This window comes from Oryctolagus cuniculus, chromosome 5, assembly GCF_964237555.1.
Source record: "Oryctolagus cuniculus chromosome 5, mOryCun1.1, whole genome shotgun sequence".
NCBI classification, from domain to species: Eukaryota; Metazoa; Chordata; class Mammalia; order Lagomorpha; family Leporidae; genus Oryctolagus; species Oryctolagus cuniculus.
This window is the reverse complement of record NC_091436.1, coordinates 154,980,108-154,998,507: the sequence shown is the minus strand read 5'-3', so window position 1 is coordinate 154,998,507 and position 18,400 is coordinate 154,980,108. Positions and strand designations below refer to the sequence as shown.

The 18,400-nt window shown below is 43.8% G+C and overlaps 1 protein-coding gene and 1 pseudogene across 7 annotated transcripts in view; one reads left to right on the top strand and one right to left on the bottom strand.

Annotated features, from left to right (window-relative positions):
* LOC103349690 (ankyrin repeat domain-containing protein 26) overlaps window positions 1–18,400 on the bottom strand; it is a 151,236-nt gene that overhangs the window by 71,283 nt on the left and 61,553 nt on the right. Inside the window, exon 1 of one of the 7 annotated variants that reach the window (XM_051855071.2) lies at window positions 7,524–7,738. The exons of 2 other annotated variants lie outside the window; for them this stretch is intronic. In XM_051855071.2, the coding sequence (XP_051711031.2) occupies window positions 7,524–7,690 (167 nt within the window). In that variant the 5' untranslated portion in view covers window positions 7,691–7,738. Of the gene's footprint in view, window positions 1–4,282; window positions 4,639–7,523; window positions 7,739–18,400 lie in introns of those variants that run through there. 4 more of the 7 variants (XM_070074378.1, XM_051855070.2, XM_051855075.2 and 1 more) reach the window with 4 other exon arrangements.
* LOC127493152 (GATA zinc finger domain-containing protein 1-like) lies at window positions 8,949–18,189 on the top strand (annotated as a pseudogene).

The following is an 18,400-nucleotide window of genomic DNA, read 5'->3' as shown; positions in this document are numbered from 1 at the left end:
CTACCATATGACTCAGACATTCCACTCCTGTGAATTTATTCAAACTCAAAGAAATCAGCATATGAAAGAGTTATCTGTACCCCTATGTTTATTGCAGCTCAATTCATAATAGCTGAGGTATGGGATCAACCCAGATGTTCATCAACTGAAGATTGGATAAAGACATTATAGTATATATACACTGTGAAATACTACACAGCAGTTAAAAATGAAATCCTGTCATTTGCAACAAAATGGATACAACTGGAAATCATTATACTCAGTGAAATAAGCCCATCCCCAAATGCCATACATTCTCCCTAATCTGTGGTAACTAATAGAGTACCCAGAAGGTAATCTATAGAAGTGAAATTGACACTTTGAGATGTGATGATTTTTGAATAGCCCTTGACTCGACTGTTGAAGAACAGAATTTTTTAAATCTTCATACTATTGTTTGGATTCTTTACTTAGTGTAGAGTTAATCTTATGAGTATAAGGCTAATTGAAGGGGCTAGCACTGTGGCATAGTAGATTAAGCCTCCACCTGTGTCATCAGCCTCCCATATAGGCACCCGTTTGTGTCCTGGCTGCTCCTCTTCTAATCCAACTCTCTGCTAATGGCCTGGGAAAACAGTAGATGACCCAAGTGTTTGGGCCCTTAACCTGTGTCGGTAGCCCAGAAGAAGGTCCTAGCTCCTGGCTTTGGATTGGCCCAGTTTTAGCCATGTGGCCATTTGGGGAATGAACCAGTGGATGGAAAATTTTCTCTCTCTCTGTAACCCTACCTACAAGTACATAAATAAAGCTTAAAAGGAACAGTCAACTGAAAATAGATCTTTGTAAAAAATAAGAATGGGAATAGGAAAGGGAGGAAGAAGGGTGGTTGTGGGGGTGGGAGGGAGGATAGAGTGGGTAGAATCATTATGTTCCTACATTTGTATATATGAAATGCATGAAGTTTTTATTCCTTAAATAAAATTTTTAAAAATTTAAATTAAAAAATTTTCAAAAAAGAAAATGGGATAAAAAAAACAAAGACAGCTAATCAGACACTAGCTCACATTGTAAATACACCTTGAGTGCCTACCAATTAACAGCAGTCTTACTCTGATAACCAAGCTGCTGTGACAGATTGATATCAATCCCCTTATGCCTTTGCAAACCTATCAGTTGTTAAATTGCATTCTTCCCCTCAAACTATATAACACTAATAAGCTGCTCTGTTCAGACAGTTTATGCCCAAACATCTCTATTACTGTTCAAGGAAATAAATTGCAGTATTGTCTGTTTTATTTTAAATTGTGGTGATTTATCACAAATGGGCAAGAATTATATCTACTACCCACGTATTTTACTTTTGTTTTGTTTTGTTTTGGCAAAACACAAATGACGGAACATAGCTGAAAACAGAGGATCTACATCCATCTCAGCCAGGAAAAGTTTCAAACAATAAGAGAAAAAAAACTCATTTCTAGAAGACTGCCAGGAAAAGCTTCGGTGAAGAAGTGACAGGAACAACAAGCAGCACAGAAACCAAAAACTAGCAGAGAGAGAGAAACACAGCATCCTTCTACCCCTACCCCAGTGCCCTGGCCAGAAAATACCACCTTGCCTGGAACAGGATTCTAAATAAACAAAATTAGAACTGAGAAGACTGACTGGAGGAACACTTCAGTAAAGAAGAGATGAGAACTGCAAATGGTAAAGAGACTCCAAAAACCAGCAGATAAACAAAGCTCATTAGTATTGCTGCAGCTTGGGCTGCCTGCAGCCACTGCCCTCCATTCCTACCCTGACTACCTAGCTGAGGGACATCATCTTGTTGGAAAATGGTTCCAAATATTAGAAATGAACAGATTGACGAGGGGAAAAACTTCAGTAAAGAAGTGACAATATCTGCAAACAGTGTAAAGACTGAAGGCAGCGACCGGTGCTGTTGTGCACTAGGTTAATCCTCCGTCTGAGGCGCCGGCACCCCATATGGGTGCCGGTTCTAGTCTCAGCTGCTCCACTTCCGATCCAGTCTCTCTGCTATGGCCTGGGAAAGCAGTAGAAGATGGCCCAAGTCCATGGGAGACCCAGAAGAAGCTCCTGGCTCCTGCCTTCAGATCGGCGCAGCTCTGGCCGTTGTGGCCATCTAGGGAATGAACCAACAGATGGAAGACCTCTCTCTGTCTCTACATTTCTGTAACTCTGTCTTTCAAATAAATAAAATAAATCTTTTAAAAAAGGAAGGAAGAGTTTATTACAGAAAATAGATAACTTAAGGGAACAACCACATTGTGATGCCTGCTCTGGGAGTGACATAGGACATTCTACAATCTAAGAAAAGGTGCTACACAAATAAAGAGGCCCTGGGTAAACATCTGGTATCAGAGAACAAAAATTGGTTCTTACAACATTATTTGAACTGGACCCAAACAATACTGTCTAACAGAAAAAGACAAACAAGAGCCTCGAATGATATCTCACCATGTAGATCCAGGCTAAGATGTGGGATCCACATGAGATTTATTTTATTTCTTTTCCTTTTATTGAAAGAGGAGGAGGAGGAGAGAGAGAAAGATCTTCCACCTACTGGTTCACTCCTCAAGTGTCTACAACAGCTGTGCTGGCCCAGGCCAACGTCAGGAGCATAGGAGTCAGTATGGATCTCTGACATGGATGGCAGGGATACTGTACTTGAATCATTATTGGTGTTTCCCTAGCTGCTCATTAGCATGAAGGCAGAAGATGAGGTGGCACCAAAATCAGCCTCAGCACTCCTATGATGTGGCCATTCAAAGAAGCATCTTGGCTGCTAAACTTAACACCCAGTCCAGGAGGTTTTGATTGTTACTTTGATAAATCAAACCTTCAGAATACTTTTGAGTTAATTCTTAGTAACTTCTTTTTTTTTATTTTTATTTATTTTTATTTTTTTGACAGGCAGAGTGGACAGTGAGAGAGAAAGACAGCGAGAAAGGTCTTCCTTTGCCGTTGGTTCACCCTCCAATGGCCACCGTGGCCGGTGCGCTGCGGCCGGTGCACTGCGCTGATCCCATGGCAGGAGCCAGGTACTTCTCCTGGTCTCCCATGGGGTGCAGGGCCCAAGTACTTGGGCCATCCTCCACTGCACTCCCGGGCCACAGCAGAGAGCTGGCCTGGAAGAGGGGCAACTGGGACTAGAACACGGTGTGCCGGCATCGCAAGGTGGAGGGTTAGCCTAGTGAGCCGCGGCGCCGGCCCTTAGTAACTTCTTTTTCAACAAAAAAATTATTGATAAGAATTTGTATTTTCTCCTGGTACTTTTCCCATGTTGCATATTTTAAGTTTTTTTTTTTTTATTACAATAGCAACTTGGGTTTATGACATTAAAACCTAGCTAGTTTTCCCTAGTCAACATACATTTCAGTTATAAATAATTCATCTTTTCCTGTTTTTTAAAAAGATTTATTATTTGAAAGGCAGAAGTAGGGAGAAAAAAAGAGAGAGAGAGAGAGCTTCCATCCACTGGTTCACTCCCCCAAATCACCACAATAGCTGGAGCTGGGCTGATCCGAAGCCAGGAGCCAGGAGCTTTTTCTTGGTCTCCCACACAGGTGCAGAGGCTCAAAGACTTGGGGCACCTTCTACTGCTTTCCTAGGCCATAGCAGAGAACTGGATGGGAAGTGAAGCAGCCAGGACTGGAACCAGTGTGCCCATATGTGATGCCGGCACTGCAGAAGGTGGGTATGCCACAGCGCCAGCCCCCATCTTTTCCTAATATGAAATATAACCAGTATCAAGTTCTAAATTCTTACATATACTTTGGAGTTTCTGGATTTAAGTTCCATTCATTTGTCTTTTCAACCGATAGTAAATGATTACCTTATGAAAACTGGTAGCACAATTTTTAGCATGTCTTTGTTTTTAAGGCACTGCGAACTAATATCACAAGAGTAGTTGAAAGGCGGCATGGGTAACAAAAAAACTTATAACCCTGTTATATCTACTTTGTTTATGTAAAACAGATAAACATATAAAGAGCTCACATTGTGACAAAAGCAGATCTCAGTAAAATACAGCCATCGTCCCTCTCCACATTCCCATTTAAGTTCCCTCATTAAAGAATGTGTATACATAAATGTGCACTAATATGAAACAGATATTGGATTTTGCCAAAAGAATTACTGGCTCGGGAGTTGACATATAAGGGAAACTATTTCTCTCAGGAGACATTTTCCATAATATATATACAGTATATACAATAAAATGCGCCCATTAAAAGCAAACCACGGCAGGGAGCGACCTGGGAGAGAGAAAGCGCCTTCCCTGTACCTGTCCTGCTCCCCACAGTTCCCGCCACTTTTCCGGAGCAGCACGAGCTGCTGCCCTCCGGCTCCCTCACCCTCACGGGCAGCTTCGCGCGGCTTCCCGAGACCCTTGTGAGGGAAGCGGTTCCCGGGCAGGGCCCGAGTCCCGTCTGCCATCCTCACGCCGGAGGGGACAGATCAGGAGACACTCGCGCTTCTTGAATGGGAAGGTAAAACCTTCATGGCCGAGCCCTCCGTTTCGCTTCAACGTTCCCAGCAGAAAAATCCAACGATTCCTCAGTCTCAGCGCACAACGACTGTCACCAAGCAACGCCGGTAAACGCATGCGCGCTCCTGCGCGTCTAGCGGGCGAGTTGGCGCGCATGCGCACGGAAGTCCGCGGCCAGAAGACATCAGCGCGTTATTTGCAGGACACTTTTGAGTGATTGCTTTGCTTTCGAATGCAGCTGACTGTAGGGCACATTTTTTTTTTAAGGGATTCCTGCCTGGGACTTCAGCAAACTCCCCTAATTCTCTGTAAATCGCCTTATCCTTCAGTTCCCCATTCCTCTGGGTCCTAGCTGGTTTCCATGGGAACTTAACAGCTATAATAAAATTGTTTTTTCTCGACTTTAGAAACTGGCCGTATCAGTTGCAAACTCAGGAGAAGAGATCAGTGCGCATTTGCCAGGAGACATGAAAATGCATTTCTGCAGGCCCAGCTGGTCTTCAAGTTTTCTTTCTTTTTTTTTTGCTGTAATTTCCCCTAAATGAATCTTTATTAACCCATGCTTTATTTTGGAGGGATGCAAGCAGCTCTTAACATCCTCTACTTCCCTGCAGTAAGGCCCAATGCTGACAGGACCTGCTTCTGCAAAGTGCCCCCTTCTACACTGAGCTGAAGTGTGCTGGCTATGAGCTGACCTGGGCCCTTGGCAGTGCTGGCTTCCTAGACAGTGGCGGTGCTTAGAGCTTACAAATGGGGCGCCGTGTTCTTGGCCAGGTCTGTGTTGTTAAGTGCCCCTCACTGTCCCTTTATACACTCCAGATATTCCTCCTAAAGGAATCACAGGTCCTGAGTCCAGCCTTGCCACTGCCTAGTTGTGTGATATCCAGCAGCCAGGAGCTCCCTCAGCCTCAGTTGGCCCAGTTCAAAGGGCTCAAGGAGGCGCCGTAGCCTAGAAGTAGGGCTAACAGGCTGACCGCCCAGCAGCACAGTCCTGGTTACCTGAAATCCTTGGGCAAGTTACTTGGTCCCTGTCTAAATTTCCCCATCTGCAAAGTGGACATAATAACAGCACCTGCTTAGTAGGATTGTTGTGGGATTTACTACAACAGTCACAGCAATCAGGCTGGTGGGGAGCTCCCCTTGGGGAATCACTGCTTCCCCAGGAGAGGAGAGAACTGAGCCTTGTTCTGGCTTCCAGAGCTGGGCACAGGGCTCCGAATGCTGCCCCAGCACCCCTGGGAGCTCACAGGGTGGTGCAGTGCGTGCAGTCTGTTAGGCACTCACAGTTTTTCAAGTGAAGTTCACATTGATTTGACTGCTCTGGCCAAGTCCTCAGAGATTCAGCATTACTGCAACTGGAACCCACATGCTCCTAAAAATGGACTTGACATTGACTTTCAGAACCTCAAGTGAGAGGATCCAGGGTCATGGGGGAATAGCCACCTGGGTGCATGTGGAAGCACTGGAGGTTATGGGGCTGGGTTACTGAGGTGTTGCTGCCAAGGCTGGGCCTGCAGGGGAGCAGGACAGCCTCTCTGAACCAGGAAAATCCTGTAATGCTCCTTGCCTCATTCCTCAGCTGCAGACATGAGCTTATTAATCCTTGGTGGGGGCTGGCACTATGGCATTGTAGGCTAAGCTTCCGCCTGTTGCATCAGCATCCCAGATGGGTTCTGGTTCAAGTCCAGGCTGCTCCTCTTCTGATCCAGCCCTCTGCTATGTCCTAGGAAAGCAATGGAAGATGGCCCAAGTCCTTGGGCCCCTGCACCCATGTGGGAGACCTGGAAGAAGCTCCTGGTTCCTGGCTTTGGATTGGCGCAGTTCCGGCCATTGCGGCCAATTGGGGAGTGAACCAGCAGATGGAAGACCTCTCTTTCTCTCTATCTATGTAATTCTGTACATCAAATAAATAAAAATAAAATTTAAAAAATGTATATTTCAATGTAAGAAGAGAGCGAGGGAGAGAGAGAAAGAACCTCCTATCTGCTGGTTTACTCTCCAAATGCCCACAACAACCAGGGCTGCACCAGGCCAAAGCCAGGAGCCTGGAACTCCATCCAGGTCTCCTATGTGGGTGGCAGGAGCCCAAGTACTCAGGCCATCTTCTGCTGCCTTCCCAGGCACATTAGCAGGGAGCTGGACTGGCAATGGAGCAGCTGAAACTTGAACTGGTGCTCATATGGGATATTGGTGTCACAGACAGTGGCTTAACCTGCTGTGTTACAATGTTGGCTCCAGACACCTCCTTTTGGAGTGGAGCCATGGAACAGTGAGAAATGGGAGTCCCACCACCACCTGTATTTAAATGTAGTTCTCTCTAGCCATCTGCCCTCTAGCAAGAGTCCTCCCAGCTCAGGGCAACAACCTCTTCTGGAAAATGGGCTGTGTTAATGCTTTCTTACCGGGGTGGTGGGAAGATGAAAGGGATAAAGTAAACACCTGCTCCCTTCTCCTGCCCTACCCCTTTCCTTTACTGTCTCTTGGTAGATCTAGGCTGCCCTGTTGGTGGCAGATTCTCACCCAGTGCATGCAGGACAGCCAGTAGTGCTGGGAGAGAATCCAAGGGCCATCATGAAGCTGTAGCTGGCCTTCCTCTTGCCTTGCTGGGTTGGCAGGCATTGTTTACTGTCCCCAACAGGGACCCCTCCCTCTGTGAGCCTTGCCTGCTGGGACAACTGCAGCGTCTGGATTCAACCAGGTCTTGGGTACCTCAGTGGCCCATGTCTGCATGGCAGGAGGTGGGGGAGCTCTTCCTGCAGATAGGGCAAGGGTGCTGTGTTGCCCAAGGGTCACTCCTCTGCTGAGATGCAGTGCATGCCCATCTATCTCCCTCACCTGAGAACCCAGGCCTGGAGTAACAGAGGGATCCCTGCTTGCAGGAACACACAGCCAGCTGGATTTCTCTTCCTAGGCTTGCTCTTGAATTATCACACATGACTCGTAAATAAAATAAACTATGTGGTTTCCTAACCCAGTGTTGTGTCTGCATTTCTTCTTCACCCTGTGAAACCGACATGAAGGGGCATGAAGGGCTCACCTGATGAGATTTGAGTCCCAACCCTGATGCTTCCATCCTGTCTGTGTGATCTTGGGAACCTCATTGCTTTTCCTGAGTCTCAGGTTTCTCACTGGCAAATTAGGACCAATGGTGCCTGCTGAGGATGAGCCTAGGGACACAAATGTGAGAGGCACATGATGCACCATGCACAGAGTAAATTCTCAAGAAATGAGAGTCACCCTCTGCCCGGTGACCAGCCTGCCCATTGATGACTTGTCCCCTGGATGGAGGCAGCAAAAAGCCAAGGGGACACTGCAGACAGACACAGTCAGGGTGCCCTGTAGATACAGGCACAGGCATGCACATGAGGCCTGAGTTGGCATTTGGCAATGATGGGGAGGATATGAGGGACCAGGATGGCCCTCGGGGCCAGGCTTGGGCCCGGAGGCTGAAAACCCGGGAGCAGCAATCAGGAGGCTCCTCCCAAGCCCTTACTCTACTCCTCCCTGGCCCTTTGGTTTGGGGTCAGTCACATAACAGTGTGTCCCATCATATGACACAGTGATATTTCTTATCTCTGCCTTGGACCAGGTGTGGGGAACATTGGGTTACAGGGGGTGCTTGTGAGCTCACAGCTACAAGAAGCTCAAACTTTGCTTGTTTGCCTTTTACACTCAGGTAGAGAGGCCTGCCTTGTGGTGGTGGGGCAGTTCTCTGAGGTGGATAAAGATATGGCCAGAGTAGGACTCCTGGCTGAGGATTTAAACAGGGCTGAAACCCAGTCCATGTGTGGCTGTCAATCTGTGCATCATGGAGCGGGTCATGACCCTTCAGGGAGAGGGGCATCTTTTCTCTAATTTGCCCCCAGAATGTCTTTGTGACAACCTCTGTGCTTGCAGGGCAGTGCTGTCCCTGAACAGGGGCACAGTAGGGATGGTCAGTGGCCTGAGGTCTGATTCTCCTCCCTGTCTTGGGCACTGTTGATTAGCTGTTGAGTTCCTGCAGGAGTGCTGGGTTAGGGCTATGTCTTTTACATTTTTCTGCCATTTAACTGTGCAGAGAAGAACTCAACACAGCTGCCATTCTGGAAACATAAATTCTTTAAAAATCCTCTGTTCTGGTTATAAAAGTAATACATATTTATTGTAGAAAATTATAAAGACACATTATGAAAATTATGAAAATAATTATGAAAATTATGAAAATCTCATAATCCTATCACAGAAATGAATGAAAATGTTAAAAAGTAGATGTTTTGAAGATTCTAAGAAGGAAGAATAGGAAATGGCATATTGCACTTGACCAGGGATGTATCATCGTCATCATCATCATCATTATAATATTAATAAAGTATAGGAAGTACATTCTCAAGGGAGAGTTACAGAGAAAACCACAGTGGAAATTCTATGGAAAGAAGAGGAACACCGTGGCTCTACATGCAAGGTACAGATGTGTAGCACAAACATGGACACGACACGTGACTCCAGCAGCCCAGAGCCAGAGAAAGCACTAGCTCTGGAGACTGAGGTGAGCTCAGACGGCGGCAACCCGAGCCACTGGTGATACAGCCAGAGAGAGAGAGTGTGGTATGAGCACAGCCTGGAGGCCTAGGAAGGAGAGGGCGCCTATTGATCCAGTAAAAAAAGAGGGCACGTTTACCTCACCCCATCCCCCAACAATGGTGCCCGGCAACTGGCTGAGGGTGGATGCCATTTTGGGCAGAAGTGGCAGCAGCAGAAACCCTTGCACACATGCACACCAACTGGTTGAGACAAGATGCCATCTTCTCAGCAGTACTGTTGGCAGCAGTCCCGGTGTAACCGGCTTGTGTATGCAAGTGACCCAGACATTCTAGCAGAGGGAAAAATCCACGTACCCTACCAACGTTGAGTCTGGCTGGGAGGATTGATGGGGACTGGGAACTCACGTAGGACTTTGAGGCACCCTCAGCCTCCAAACATACCACAGGCTCTGGGGCTCAAACCACCTAGGTGGAGCACCCACAGGCAGTTGGCTCTGGGAACATCTGCCTCTCTGCGGACTGGACAGAATAGCAAGGCAGAGCAGATCCTCTGTACCCCATGACTGTCGGAGCCTTGTGTGCTGAGATTGTGGGGATTCTGTGATTGCACAAGATGATGCAGGATGTAGCTGGGTCTCTGGGCAATCATTGTGTGCAGCTCCACGAGCTCAGAGCTCCCTGATTGCCTGGGGTGGGTCATTACAGTGGAATCCAGGCTTGCAGTGAAGACTGCACAGATCCTTTGTGCAGTCCATACAGTAGCAGTGATGAGTACTGAAGACACAGAGGGCTAACATCTGCTCTTCGATCCCCTTGGAAGAGGTGAGGGTGTAAAGACAAACAAAGGTGACCATATCTCCCCTTCTGTTAACTAGAGGACATCTGCTATGCCTAACTTGGGTGTCACCCTCGATGCTTGCTCTACCCTGGAGTACTGCTCAGAGATCCCTGGCCATATGCAGCACACACCTCTGGGTATTTACTGAAAGAGCAGACATTCCATTAAGCGACAGAGGCATATTTCAAAGATAAAAGCAAACAGAGGAAAAAAACCCACAAGTATCTCTACAAATGCCAAACAAAGAAACACAGAAAGCAAGAAACAAGAAAAAAAAGAAGAAAACATGGCCATACCCCAAAGGAATACACACTTCAATATTAGAACATGAAGATGAAGAGATGGAGGAAATGCCTGAGATGGAATTCAAACGATTAATCATAGGATTACTCAGAAGCAATGAGAAGCAAATTCACTAATTAAAGAAATCCATACATGACATGAATGAAATTGAGATTTTAAAGAGAAATTAAAATGAAATATATTAGAAATGAAGAATTCAATAGAGCAAATAAAAAATGTGGTACAAAGTCTTACAACAGACTCAGCGAGGCAGGAGAGAGAATAACCAAGTTAGAAGACAAATTTCTGGAAATTTTACAGTCAGATTAAAAAAAAGAGAAGAAATTAGAAAACTTAAAAACAGTGTTGGAGATTTATGGGATACTATCAAATGTCTCAACATATGGGTTTTAGGAGTTCCTGAAGGTGGAAAGAGAGAATGGGTTAGAAGGCCTGTTAGTGAAATAATTACAGAAAACTTCCCCAATTTGGATAAAGAAAGGGACATACAAAAATAGGAAGCACATAGAACTCCTAACAGACTTGGCCAGGAAAGAGCTTCACCACGAAACTTTGTAGTCAAACTTCCACAGTAACATATAAAGAAAAGATTCTAAAATGTACATGAGGAAAATGCCAGATTACTTTCAGAGGACCTCTAATTAGGCTCCTAGCTGACGTCTCATTAGAAACCCTATCCTGCAAAACTCATTTACGAGTGAAGTTGAAATAAAGACCTCTAACAGAAATGGAAAGAATTTGTCACCACCCATCCAGCCTTACAAAAGATGCTTACGGATGTGCTACATGCAAAAACACAGAAACATGGTCATCACTAAGAAAGAAGGTGAAGGCAGAAAATCTCCCAGTAAAAGTAGAAAAGAAATCCAAAGTAAACAATGGCAATACTTATGGAAAAATGGCAGGGCCAAGGCATTACTTATCAATAGTTTCCTATTGACATGTAAATGGCCTCAATTCTCCAGTTAAAAGATACAGACTGGGGTCCAGGGCTGTGGCACAGTGGGTTAACGCCCTGGCCTGAAGCTCCGGCATCCCATGTGGGTGCCAGTTCTAGTGCCAGCTGCTCCTCTTCCAATCCAGCTCTCTGCTGTGGCCTGGGAAAGCAGTAGAAGATGGCCCAAGTCCTTGGGCCCCTGCACCCGTATGGGAGACTCAGAAGAAGCTCCTGGCTCCTGGATTTGGATTGGTGCAGCTCCGGCCATTATGGCCATCTGGGGGGTGAACCAGTGGATGGAAGACCTCTCTCTCTGTGTCTCTACCTCTCTCTGTAACTCTGACTTTCAAATAAATAAAGAAATCTTTTTGTTTTAAATATACAGACTGGTTGAATGGACTAATAAATAAGACCCACCTATTTGCTGCCTACAAGAAACATATCTCGCAACAAAGATATTTAGAGAATGTAGGTGAAAGCGTGGAAAAAGATATTTCACGTTAGTGAAAATGATAAAAGAGCTGGTGTAGCCATCCTAATATCAAAAATAGACTTTAACACAAAACTTTTAAAAGAGATAAAGAAGTACACTATGCAATGAATAAGGGAACAATTCAACAGGGAGATATGACTATAATAAATTCATATGCACCCAATTACAGGACACCTGTCTATTTAAAAGAAATGTTAATGGATCTACAGGGAGACATAGATTCCAATACAATAGTAATGGGGACTTCAACCCACTTTCAGCAATGGACAAAGCAACTACGCAGCAAATCAGCAAGGAAACAATAGTTAATCAACAGTACACCCAAATGGATCTAATGGATATCTACAGAACTTTTCATCCTACACTTGCAGTATACACATTTTTTCTCACCAGTGTGTGGACCCTTCTATAGAATAGACTACAGGCTAGGCCGTAAAGCAAGTCTCAGCAAACTCATAAAAATTGAAACCATACCACGCATCTTCTCTGACCACAATGGAATGAAGCTGGAAATCAACGACTCAAGAATCTCTAGGATGTATGTAAATACATGGACACTGAAAAATGTTCTTCTGAATGAATAGTGCATCACAAAAGAAATCAAAAGAGAAATCAAAAAATTTCTGGAAATGAATCAACATGGCAACACAGCATATTCAAATTTATAGAATACAGCAAAAGCATTGTTAAGGGGAAGTTTATAGCAATCGGTGCTTACATAAAGAAATTGAAAAAAAAAAAACAAAATAAATGAGCTATAAGTGCATTTCAAGGACCTAGAAAAACAACAACAAACCAAAACCAACATTAGAAGGTGAAAAGAAATAATTAAAATTAGAGAAGGAAAAAAATTGAAACAAAAAAATTCAAAAGATCAACAAATCAAAGAGCTGGTTTTTCAAAGAAATAAACAAAATTGATACACATGGCAAAAAAAAAAGGTGAAGAAGATCCAAATCAATAAAATAAGAGATGTAAAAGGAAATGTAATAACAGATACCACAGAAATAAAAAGATTCATCAGGAATTCCTACAAAGAGCTGTATGCCTACAAATTGGGAAACCTAGAAGAAAATGGATAGATTTCTGGGCACATACAATCTTCCCAAAAGGAGTCATGAAAACACAGAACAGCTAAACAGACCAATAACCAAGACAAAGATTGAATCAGTAATAAAGACACCCCCGCCCAACAAAGAAAAGCCTAGGACTAGCCGGCTTCGCAGCTGAATTCTACCAGATATTTAAAGAAGAACTAACTCCAACTCCTTTCAAGCTATTCAAAACAGTTAAAAGAGATGGAATATGCCTAGACTCCTTCTATGAAGCCAGCACCACCTTATCTCATAAACCAGGAAAAGATGCAACAGAGAAAGAGAAATATAGACCAATTTACCTGATGAACATAGATGCAAATATCGTCAACCAAATTCAAGCCAATCAAATCCAACAACACATTAGAAAGATCATCTAGACCAGGTGAGATTTATCCCTGGTATGCAGGGATGGTTCAGCTTCCTCAAATCAATGAATGTGATATATTACATTAACAAACAGAAGAACACAAACCATATGATTATCTCAGCAGATGCAGAGAAAGCATTTCATAAAATACAACATCCTTTCATGATGAAAACTTTAAGCAAATTGTGTATAAAAGGAACATTCCTCAACACAATCAAGGAAATTTATGACAAACAGGCCAGCATCCTGTTAAATGGAGAAAAGTTGGAAGCATTACCACTAAAATCCAGAATCAGACAAGGATGTCCACTCTCACCATTGCTATTCAATTTAGTACTAGAAATTTTAGCCAGAGCCAATAGGCAAGAAAAAGAAATCAAAGGGATACAAACTTGGAAGGAGGAAGTCATATTATCCCTATTTGCAGATGACATGATTCTATATATAGAGGATCCAAGAGACTTCACCTAGAGAGTATTGCAACTCATAAGAGTTTGGTAAAGTAGCAGGATATAAAATTAATACAGAAAAATCAATAGTGTTTGTATACACAGACAATGCCAAGGCCGAGATTGAGTTTCTAAGATCAATCTCATTCATAATAGCTACAAAAAATTAAATACCTTGGAATAAATTTAACCAAGTACATCAAAGATCTTTATGCTGAAAATTACAAAACAATAAAGAAAGAAATAGAAAAAGAAACAAAAAAAGGAAAAATCTTCCATGTTCATGGGTTGGAAGAATCAATATAATCAAAATGTCCACGCTACCTAAAGCAATTTACAGATTTAATGTGATAAAAATACCAATGCCATTGTTCTCAGACCTATAAAAAATGATGCTGAAATTCAAATGGAAACACAGGAGACACTGAATAGCTAAAGTAATCTAATACAACAAAAAAACAAAGATGGAAGCATCACAATACCAGACTTCAAGACATACTACAGGGCAGTTATATTCAAAACAGCCTAGTACCAGTACAAAAACAGATGCTAGACCAATAGAACAGATTAACAGAAATAAATCCAAGCATCTACAAACAACTTATCTTTGACAAAGGAGCTAAAATCAATCCCTGGAGCAAGGACAGTTTCTTCAACAAATGGTGCTGGGAAAATTGGATCTCCATATGCAGAAGTATGAAGTAAGACTCCTACCTTACACCTGACACAAAAATCCACTCAAAATGGATCAAAGACCTAAATCAACAACCTGATACAATCAAATTATTAGAGAACATTGGGGAAATCCTGCAGGACATTGGCATAGGCAAAGACTTCTTGGAAAAGACCCCAGAAGCACAAGCAATCAAAGCTAAAACTGACAAATGGATTATATCAAATTGAGAACCTGCTGCACAGAACAAGAAACACTCAGAAAAGTGACAGGACAACCATCAGAATAGGAGAAAATATTTGCCAACTATGCTACTGAAAATGGATTAATATCCAGAATCTATAATGAGCTCAAGAAACTCAACAATAACAAAACAAACAATCCAGTTAGGAAATTGGCAAAGGACTTGAACTGGTATTTTTCAAAAGAGGATATCCAAATTATCAACAGATGCATGAAAAAATGCTCAGGGTCACTAGCAGTCATGGGAATGCAAATCAAAACTACAATGAGGTTCCACCTCACCCCAAGATAGAATGGCTTTCATACAGAAATCAAGAAACAACAAATGCTGGTGAGGATGTGGGGAAAATGGTATCCTAATTCACTGTTGGCTGGAATGTAAACTATTACAGCCACTGTGGAAGACAGTATGGAGATACCTCAGAAATCTGAATATAGATCTACCATATAACCCAGCCATCCAACTCCTAGGAATTTACCCAAACAAAAAGAAATCAGCATATGAAATCAAGGCTCAGTTCACAATAACTAAGATATGGAACCAACCCATATGTCCGTTGACTGAAGACTGGGTAGAGAAATTATAGGATATTTATACCATGGTATACCACATAGTGGTAAAAAAAATTAAATCTCTTTTTTGCAACAAAATGGATGCAACTGGTAAAAATTATACTGAGTTAAATAAGCCAATGTCAAAAAGACAAAAACCATATGTTCTCTCCAATCTGTGGTAAATAATAGAATACCTAAAGGTAATCTATAGAAGTGAAATTAACACTTTGAGATGTGATGACTTTGAACAGCCCTTGTCTCCACTGTTGAGGAACAACTTTTTTCTTCATACTATTTTTTGAACTCTTTACTCAGTGTAGGGTTAATCTTATATGTATAAACTTAACTGAAAATAGATCTTAGTGGGAAATAAGAATGGGAATGAGAGAGGGAGGAGGTAGAAGGTTGGGAATATGGATGAGAGGGAAGATAGGGTGGGAAGAATCACTATGTTCCTAAATTTGTATATATGAAATGCATGAAGTTTGTATATCTTAAATGAAAAGTTTCTAGGTAAGAAATAGATTAATATTTTAAAAGAATACTATTGGCGCCTGCGCCGCGGCTCACTAGGCTAATCCTCTGCCTTGCGGCGCTGGCACACCAGGTTCTAGTCCCAGTCAGGGCACCAGATTCTGTCCCGGTTGCCCCTCTTCCAGGCCAGCTCTCTGCTGTGGCCAGGGAGTGCAGTGGAGGATGGCCCAAGTCCTTGGGCCCTGCACCCCATGGGAGACCAGGAGAAGCACCTGGCTCCTGCCATCGGATCAGTGCGGTGCGCCGGCCGCGGCGGCCATTGGAAGGTGAACCAACGACAAAAGGAAGACCTTTCTCTCTGTCTCTCTCTCACTGTCCACTCTGCCTGTCAAAAAAAAAAAAAAAATACTATTGGCCAGCGCCGCGGCTCACTTGGCTAATCCTCCATCTGCGGCACCAGCACACTGGGTTCTAGTCCCAGTGGGGCGCCGGATTCTGTCCCGGTTGCTCCTCTTCCAGTCCAGCTCTCTGCTGTGGCCCGAGAAGGCATGGAGGATGGCCCAAGTGCTTGAGCCTTGCACCCGCATGGGAGACCAGGAGGAAGCACCTGGCTCCTGGTTTCGGATTGGCGCAGCACCAGCCGCAGTGCGCTGGCCGTTGCGGCCATTTGTGGGGTGAACCAATGGAAAGGAAGACCTTTCTCTCTGTCTCTCTGTCTCTCACTTTCTAAATCTGCCTGTCAAAAAAAAAAAAAAAGAATACTATTGAAAGGCATTTCTTTCTTTATGAATTATGATTACCTATGCTATTAAATAATGGACATACCAATATTTGTAGATAAATGATGGAAATTTGTACAATGAGAAATTTTAGTGACTGTGTCAATAAATCCTGATAAGCATTGAGTTGAAACCCTTTAATAATCCTGTGGTGACAAAAACTATGTATTATTTTTAATTTATTAATCATTTCAGAGTTTGACCAGTTTTTCTAGGGAAATCCATTCCTGCTCTATGAAAAAAAAAGGCTTTATTCTAGCTAATATCTATCCCTGCAACTAAAACAGGAATGAATATTTAAAAATTTTAGAATTTCATAATATTCAATCATATCTTTTTTATGTTGTTTTCAAAAAAGTCTTTTATGAGCTGGTGTTGTGGCACAGTAGGTTAAGCAATGCCAGCATCCCATTTCGGAGCACCAGTTAGAGTCCTGGTTGCTCCACTTCTGATCCAGTTCCTGCTTACGTGTCTGGGAAAGCAGCAGCAGATGGCCCAAATGCTTGGACCCTGATCCTCTGTAAGAGACCACAGTAGAGTTCCTCCTGGCCCAGACCTGGTAGATGTGGCCATGTGGGAAGTGAACCATCAGATGGAAGGTATTTCTCTCTCTTTCTCAGTCTCTTTCTGTGCTTTGCATTCCAAGTAAATAATAAATAAAATAAATAAGTTTTTAGATAAGCCTTTTAATCAATGGAATAGAAAACTGAATTAATGTATACCTGAAAGCCACGGAGGTATGGGGATCTCACTGTTTCTGCTGTTTCACAGATAGACCCCAAGTCATAAAGTGAAGCGAATCATAAGTACAGCTAGCCTGTTACCTTGTCTATGTGAGTCACTACACGTATTGACATTTCATCCTATTTCTTCCATCTGTCCCAAGAGCTCCTTAGTATCATACAGAGATCATTTATGATATAGAGCATCAAATTTGGATAGGACCACATATTTATAACGTCCTTAGCAGAAATAAAACATCATTAGCTTGTTAATAAACCACCATTGAAAGTCATTTAATGGGGCCTGGCACTGGGCGCAGAGCCGGTGGAGGCCGCTTCCCGCCTCCAGGGGGCAGTGCCGGGTCGATCCCGAGCAGACAGCTCTGCATCCTGGCCCCCAGGGCTCTTGCAGGAGCAGTGAGCAGACCAGAGGGCGGCCGTCACTCCAGGATGGCTTTGCCGGCGAGAGCCTCTTTAGCCGGCTGCGGCGCTGGGCCTGGGGCCCCTGCAGCGTTGGCAAGACCATGTCGTCCAGTGGCATGAGGGTCAGCAGAGGGAGGCGCTCTGTGACCACTGCACCGCCGGGACTCTCGGCGTGAGCACCTTCACCAGCCCTGGGCGGCCCCTCCGGAGAGTGGTGGGGGCAGTGAGCAGGGTAAGGAGGAAATCCGCGGATCTGCTGGGCTGAGAAACACTAAACACGAATCCGCTCCAACCGCTGGAAAGCAAGGCTCCACTCAGGGAAAAGGGAGAAGACGTATTTTTTAAGTTGTAAAACCCCCTCGAAGCTCCCTCCATTTCCACCTTAATCACTGCAGAATCCATCTGGTACCAGGCGTTGCTTCTGCGGTTGATGAACAAGATGGAAAGCCTTGCTACGCTCGGGTCAGGGGGTTCATTTCACACGGGACCAGCTCTGGCGTGGCGCATTTCCACTCTCCCTAGCCCCAGAGACCAGCACGATCCTGCATCTACATCACAGGGACAGAAGATCTTCGAGGAAGACAGAATACTTGGAATTTGTCACAACTTTCTGAGTATTTCAAGTCTCAGCCATCACCAACCACGAGAAGGGCAATGTTTGGACTCACGTTGGACCTGCTTCTGCAGTAACTATCACAGAAACCGCTGCCAACCACTTACAGTTTAAAACTTAGAAAGGGTGGACTACTGATACAGCAAGTAGGCTGCCAGTTGCGTAGCCCGCATCCCATATCAGAGGGGCTGGGTTCAAGTCCTGGCTCAGCTCTATAGTCCAGCTTGCTGCTAAAATTTTTAGCTGGAAAAATGACTAAAAGGTTTTTTTTTTTCCCCCTAGTAACCAGTAATCATTATTTTCTTTATTACTGGTCATTTAGAGAATTAAGAGGAATAGAAAAGAATGAAATGAAGTTAAATACTGCTTTCTGCATGTATGTGTTCACAGACAAAGGCTGTATTGCCCAGGGAGAGCATTAAGAACAG